This window comes from Arctopsyche grandis, chromosome 13, assembly GCF_051622035.1.
Source record: "Arctopsyche grandis isolate Sample6627 chromosome 13, ASM5162203v2, whole genome shotgun sequence".
In the NCBI taxonomy this organism is placed as follows: domain Eukaryota; kingdom Metazoa; phylum Arthropoda; class Insecta; order Trichoptera; family Hydropsychidae; genus Arctopsyche; species Arctopsyche grandis.
Window position 1 is genome coordinate 8,006,682 of NC_135367.1, and position 8,161 is coordinate 8,014,842.

The 8,161-nt window shown below is 28.7% G+C and overlaps 1 protein-coding gene across 1 annotated transcript; it reads right to left on the reverse strand.

Annotated features, from left to right (window-relative positions):
* Nucleotides 1-2,944: 2,944 nt before the first annotated feature.
* Nucleotides 2,945-5,821, reverse strand: LOC143921582 (trypsin-7-like). Its single transcript, XM_077444933.1, has 5 exons — nt 5,761-5,821; nt 5,342-5,567; nt 5,029-5,278; nt 3,183-3,338; nt 2,945-3,103 (listed from the first exon to the last, which is right to left on the reverse strand). The coding sequence occupies exons 1-5, from the start codon at nt 5,819-5,821 to the stop codon at nt 2,945-2,947; spliced, it is 852 nt and encodes a 283-aa protein (XP_077301059.1).
* Nucleotides 5,822-8,161: the final 2,340 nt, after the last annotated feature.

Here is an 8,161-nt window from a genome sequence, read left to right on the forward strand (position 1 = left end):
GAATAAAAAGTAATAAGTTTATAAAAAAAACTTCTATAACTAAGTTTGAAATGCAAATGTATAAGTACAGATAGATACGTTACCTAAAAAAAATCAGTTGTAGTTATATCTTTTTACGTATAGTACGTGTATGCATACATATGTATAGTACAAATATGTACTTACATATTTGATATACATAGAACCAAGTTTTTTTTTTAATTATTTCAGACCAAACAAAGAATTTCGATGTCTGAATTTCTCCAAAATCAGTACTGTATATTTTTTTATAATATGTACATTCACCTTGGTTACATTTAATATAATAAAAAAAATCTATTTATTTTTTAAAAATATTTCATTTAAATTTTTCAAATATTCATACATATGTACATATATATTCATTATATTCAGTTTTATCTCTATTTAACAAGGTAAATTTTTCATTTATATTATTCTTATCATTGCTGTGGGTAACGAACCCCGATTGAACAATAAAGAAGCAGTGGCCAATAACCATTTATTATTTCAAAATAATGAAATTCTAGACGTACTCATATAAATAAAAATATTAATCACGTATATTGTTTGGTTTTGTATTTCATGTAAGATGTTGATAGTAATAGTTATGTGTACCTATTTATAAATAACTAGTAGTTTTACGCGGCTTCGCTTGGTATTTGTAATATATACCACTTACTAATAAAACATGAATAATCTAATAGTAAACATTTTATTAAAATTATTTGAATACTCATTTGTTTTTTTTATTAAATTGACTGTCACGAACAAACAAACATATTATATACTGTCTCTTTCGAAATTATATTTATACCAGAATCCGGCGCCTGCGCCCCCGGAGCCTTCGCCCCTGGTGCCTGCACCCTCGGCGCCTTCGCCCCCGGGAACTTCGAATCCTTTGAATCGAAAAAAATCTAATCGGCGCCTATGAATCGAAAAAAATTCAAAATCGAACGTGTCGTATACGAACCAGCGAACAAATATGTATATACATACAAAGTCTCTTTCGATTTTTTTTAATTTTGTTAATGTTTCAATAATTTTACATAACAAAATTATCGGAGATTATTTAAAACTATTTTTCTGGTAGTTGCGCTCATCATTATTTTTATAATTGAATGAATAAAATTTTGATCTTGTCTCTTCTATTTGGGGCATCGCAGGGATCTGTTTTATTTGCGGCCGGTTCCTGTATGTACATATATTGGTGCAGGTTGTACATACATAGATGCAAGACAGTTTCTACTTTGTATTTTATTATTTGATATTTTTAATTTATCTGCTCTTATTATAATGCTGCTGTGTTTTTATGATATATTCATATATTTTTGTTTTTCTTACCTCTTTGTATTTTTCGACCATTGTGGCGCATACCACAAGGGTTCAAACTTAAACTTAAATAAACAAATAAATGTTTGAAATGGACCAAATTAATGTTTTTACCCACAAAAAAAGTGTAGTTTTTAATTCTTATTATATTTATAAGATTATGAATTTTATCTAGAAATAGAATAAAAAAGGTTTTCATTGCTCACAACATTTTTATGACTTGGGTAAAATTTTTGTTTCATATTCGAGTCAGTGGAGTCTTAATTAAATTCCATTAATAATGTGAAATCATGTAATATCGCTATTATGTGTGTATATATAATGCAAGGCGTACTATAATAATCGTTTTGATTAGACATACATATGCACGTCACAGTTAAAACGATGCCATCAAAATGTACGAATATAATAATAAAAGAAAAAACTTATATTTATAGTGTTAGCTAACAAAGTTTCCTCTTGGCAAGTCTTTTAGCGCCATCTATTGAAAATTTACTTAATTAATTCATTCATTTTTCTATTGGTGTTTTATATTGTTTATATGTACATAGGTAGGTAGGTCTTTTATCATTTTTTTCATATAAAACAATTAAATATATTTAAAAAGTATTTGAAAAAAATACGACAAATTTCTTTTATATTTTTTAATTAATAGCTTAATATGCCATAACCCATGTGATGATATTTCGTCGAAAAGAAACAAAATGTGAGACACGTGGCGGATGGATGAAAGGGTTAAAAAGGCAAAAAGGATAGGTCATTTGACTACAAGATAAATGAGGGGAAACTATGCCATTGATTCCAATACCGGTGCTACCTTTAGTAGTATCCGGTACTATTCATTTTTACCACAAACGACCTTCAGCACTATCGGTATTACAAAACAAACAATCGATATTACAAAATATACTGCCAGTTTTGCAAAATAGACTGCTAGCACCTAAATAATAATTTCAATTTTATGTTAATTGAATTGTGTTGAATTTGAATAACGGCTGGTTTGAAAAACATAGTATGAAAACAAGTATGAGTCAACATCTGTTTTGCGATTCAAAGGAGCTTCTAAAACTTTTTCCAAATCATTTTTTATCGCAATCGGTTGAATGGTATAGGAACGCAGACGTGACAGACAGAAAAACATTAATTTTAATATTTTATATTACATATAGATGAAATTAAAGTAAATTGAAGTAATTAAAAAGATTAAAATAATTAACAATTAACCGAAAATTAACCTCAAATTAATTAAATTTTATTTCATTTATTGATTAGATAAATCAATACCGGTACTAGTGCTAGTTGCTAGTTTTGAAAACCCGGGTTTTCTGAAACCCTATGCTATTAAAAAATCTTATTAAAACATGAGTCTATGTTGAAATATTCCATTTTAATATTAAACCACTACAGTGATCAAATATCAAGTAAGCCATTGAAAAATTCTTCGTTGCGAAATTTAATTAAAATTACCGAATCATCCAGGAAATGTCGATTGAAACAACCATTATGTAGTCTTGCATTTCTTTTTATTATATTAATCCCATCACCATATAGCCCAGTGTCCATACATCTTACATAAATTTAAAATAGATCTTTAAAAACTAATCAGTATTGAAATTCATCCTGTAGTCGATATGCCAGTGATTCCTTGTATCCAAGACGTTACCACATTTACTTTGGCAAACACGGAAGGACTCATAACATCACCACACGAGAGACCCTTAGTAGCAATGCCTACAAGAACCCTCTTGTTCACAATTGGTCCTCCAGTATCACCCTACGTGTAAATAAAACTTCATGTTATTCGCAATTTGATACAAAACGATTTTTTTAATACTAAGATATGAAGAATTTACCTGACAAGCTCCTCTTCCGCCGAGTATAATTTTTCCGCCGCAGAACATCGTATCGGTTATTATCTCTCGAGATCCATACAAAAGTTGACATACTATATTTGGAATTACAGGAAGGATGACAGCTTTCAAATTATTAGGAAATAGTGTAGAGGATGACTAGATTTAAATGAAAGTGTTAAATTAATGCATGTATTCGTTGAGTGCATAAAAACAGTGGTCAGGATCAACTCTTAACATCACCCACTCTTTATGTAACATTGCAAATATGAAATGTTTGGCTTCAAAATATGTGTTAAATATGTATATTATATACCAGTGAATTTACCCGGCTTCGCTCGGAACTGAAAAAGGATTCGGGAACCGGAACTGAAACAGGAATTCGGAACCGAAACTGAAAAAGAACTGAACTGGGATCCAGAACTGAAAAAGGAATCTGGATTCGGAACCGAAAAAGGAATCGATATCCGGAACTGAAAAAATAATCAGGATCCGGAACTGAATAAAGAATCCGGATCTGGAATCGATATTGATAGGATTGAAATCAGAACCGGGAGTCAAAACTGAAATCGTAATTGTAAATAAAATGGCGTTTCGGATCCGGAACTGAAAAAGGAATCCGGATTCGGAACTGAAAAAGGAATCCGGATTCATAACTGAATAAAGAATCCGGAACAGGTTCCAAAAAAGGAATCGAAATCGGTATTGATATCGTCGTCATAGAAAATTTTCGATACGTCATGGATTCTACCACCCAAACCTTACATACATACAAAGTCTTTTTCTAAATTACATATATTTACATATATTAGATTATATGGAAACAAGTAATCTTTCAAGTAAATAACCCTCAAACTTCGATTCCCAAAGGTCAAAAAGTGATATTAAAAAAATTCGGGTGTGACCAACCCATGACTTTATCTATGTATTTGAGGAATATAAGAAGGTTACAAAACAAAATTCAATATTTAACGGTACAGACAGATTATGAAATACTAATAACTATGACATCGATTAAAATTGAGCGCAAATGTATGGAAACTTGCACAAGACAATAGTTCTACTTTCGGTTGTCAGATTTTGTTCAAATTTTTTTTATACTTAAAATCACTATCAGTATTATACACATTAAATATCAAGAAAATAAAAATAATTTAAAAGGTCAAAATAAAATAATGAAAAATTGTTTTAAAAAAAAATACTACTTCCGGTTTACGAATTCTGACCAAAACCTTAGCAGATTTAAGTTAGTATATTATAAAAATATTTAAAAATAAGTTATAAATATTATTATTTCTATTACATGTAAAAAAATTTAAGTTCCATTCAGTTAGCGGCTTGGGAGATAATTGAATTCAAAAAATTGAAAAAAGAGGATAACTATAAGGGGAATCCCCAAAATACACAGACACACACACACACACATTTTTTATAGATCGTGAAAACGTGATCAGAAATCGATTCTGAGTACACATCAGCTAAAATTTCGAGTTCGTATTTTCGCATGATGACAAAATTTCATCTATTGTTACTATGTACATAGATAAAGTAAAAATTTAAAATATACGAGTCTCTTTGGCCAAAAGGAATAGCTTTTTTTTTCTTCCTTATATGTATACATGCATTTGTACATACAAATAAATTAAGCTATATGTATGTATGTATGAGTAAACTTTGTCACAAATTTCGTCAGCTTGAAATCAATTTATATTCAAATTACATATATGTATATCTATGAAAGATTTTGTGGGTAAAAATCAGAGTTTGCGAATTGTAATGATTTTATCCCTTTTGGCTCTTTGCTTGAAAATGGTGCCCAACCACTGTAATAGAATATATTTATTTTTACCATTGATAAACCCCATCCTGTGAATACCAGAGGGAGTATTCCTAATCTGGAACCCTGTGCCGGTAATAATATAGCACTTATAGTTGATCCAAAAGTGAAGGATCCGTTGATTTGAATCAATCCATAGTCATAGTCAGTTGTCGTGGAATTGAAAAGATTGTGAATAACCACTCTTGTCACATTGAATATTACACCATCATAATCCATAAATTGAGTACCAGCTCTCACTGTCAAAGTGGTAATGTCTACACTGCAAAAAGAAAATATTTTTCACCAATACGCGCTTAGATATTTTTTAAGCTTTGATATTTACGTAGATATACAGTGGGCGGCTGTAATAACCCAAGTATTTGATATGATAGCTCCAGCACACATACTGAAAATTGTATTAGCAGGTCTTATCAAAACCACGTAAGCATGATCTTTAATAGGTACGTAATCTCCACCAGCCACTTTCAAATTTTCCAGACTCCAATCGCCATAATGGTCGGAATGTTCGGAAAGTTCAGAAAACGGAGATTCTTCAATATAATCGAAACCTTTCAAAATATAAACAAATGTCAGTTTTCATGTAGAAATAATACATGTAATTAGAAATGTTTAAAATATTTCATGTAACATCATTAATAAATGCAATCGTTTATTAAATAATTCACTAATTGTAATATAAAAATGTGAGCATTATTTTTGAAAAAATTCTACTTTAAAAATTTATATCTCAAAAACTATTACCTTTAGCAACGGTAACAACGACTAGTAGTCCGAAAAAGAATCTCAATTTGACTCCTGTCATTTTCCGACGTTTCGTTGTTAAACGAATTGTCAAAGAAATGTATTGCCTTTTATACAAATTCGTAAAAAATAATTTGATTATGTACCGACCGGTTCGAAGAGAATTTTTTGTATTTTTTGAACATATAACCAGTTTTTCAGGATGCGATACAATACAATATCGAGATCAACTTCCACTTTTTGATGAAAATGTTTTTGCAAGTTGTCGCTTTTGATGAACAAATTAAAAATTGATTATGAAAGAAGAATTCGCACGCGAATATTATTTTACACACGTATAATTTAAAAAATAAATTTATAAAAAAAACTTCTATAACTAAGTTTGAAATGCAAATGTATAAGTACAGATAGATACGTTATCTGAAAAAAATTATAGAAAATTTAAATTTAAATCAGTAGAGTAGTAAGAGGCTTTGGCCGCGTAAGTACGTATGTAATGATATAAAGGCGTCTTAATAATATATTTAATTACAATAATTTAAGCCGGGATCATAATTTTAATTGAAATCTTTTTGATTGAAATCCTAATCATGAAATCTCACACAGTTTATATATTTATAGTTTATATTTTTCGTACATTTGTTATTGAAATATTGTTTAAATTGCCTTTTTATTTTATTTTTTAATTATTTTTTTTATATTTTAGTACATCAGGTTTTTTAAACACATTTATTTTTTACATATTATTTTTATTTTATAAACAAAACATAGAAGAGGCTAGTTTTTAAAAAACTTTTTTTTACAATTTTTTTTATTTTATATGTTTTAGTTTTAGAGAATTTTATTTTTAAATACAATATTATGTAATTATTATTTACAAATTATTTTAATTTGTTTATTGGTTGGGTTAATACGAAGAGTTCTTTAAATTGAGAAACCACCAATTCTCTCCGTAAACTTTCATCATGGGTATAGCAAAGTGCTCGGCTTGAAAGTTACCAATTCTTAAAGAATTCACAATGTCTACAAATAAGTTACCTCCTTTTTCTTCAATTCAATTAATGAGAGAATTCACCACAAATTTGGTACCGGCCGCTAATCTTGTTGGTTGATTTCCTCTAACGGGTGGGAGAATCGATCATGCACAGCATCTCATATGGAACCATAGATATCTCATCGATAAATTGAAACCGAATATCAATGCAATATTATATAATTATTATTTAATTAAACTCATAGTCAGCCATTCATACATTCATGCTGCACATGAGTCTCCAATGTTGTTTATAGCGTCCCAAATATTATATTTGGTTCGAAAATCCTCTTTCTCTGTCAATTATTTCTTTCTGTCAATTGTTTTTTTCTCTGTCACCCCTAAGACATACTTTGAGGCTATGTACATATGTACGTCAAATCTGAAGAAATGAATTTTATGATTATAACTAAACGATATGTAATTAACCAAACTAATGTAATTAAATATATTACTAAGAGGTTTGGGCCACCTAAGTACGTATGTATGTGATGATATAAAAGCGGCCCAAACCTCTTAGTAATATATTTAATCATATTAGTTTAAGCCGGGATCATAATTTTTATCTAAGCCCCAATCATTGAAAACTCTTTGATTGAAATATTAATCATGAAATCCCACATATTTGTACATTTGTTGTTGAAATATTGTTTAAATTGCCTTTTTATTTTATTTATATTTTAGTACATTAATTTATTATTTGTTAAAAACATTTATTTTTTTACTAGTTTTTTTTTACTAGAGTTTTTTTATTTTATAATTATATATCTTAATATTTTAAACAAAACTAAAAGGAGGTTTGTATTTAAAAAAGTTTTTTTTACCACGGTTTTTTTGTCAAATGTTATTGTTGTTGCTGGCAACCCATTTGACGTTTGATTTTCTGGGCGAACACCGAATCTATCGTCCGAGCTATTTTAAAGAGGAACATTCTATTTATTTGCAAGGCAAAATATTTTAGAGATGGGCATTTGCATATAATGCAAATTGTTTTTACCAAAGTTTATATGGTCCAAACTTAATTGCAATTAGCTACGTTCCTTTTTTAATACATGTTCTCTTGATTTCTTTGTCAGTCCCCTGAAGAGTTGCGGCTCCACTATATATTTATTTAATTTTCATTCATGAAAAATTATAAATATATTCATCGAATTATAAAAATAATAATTCTCTCATTGCATAATATTTTATAAATTAATATAACAAAACATGTGATAAACATTCTTTTTATTTTTCCTAGAACACAATAAAAATATTTTTAAGTACATAGCAGTGTCCTAATAGTATAATTTATTTTAACGAATCGATCAAAATTTTCAAGAATATCATATAAATTTACTTTTTTTTATTATATTTTTGATTATTCCA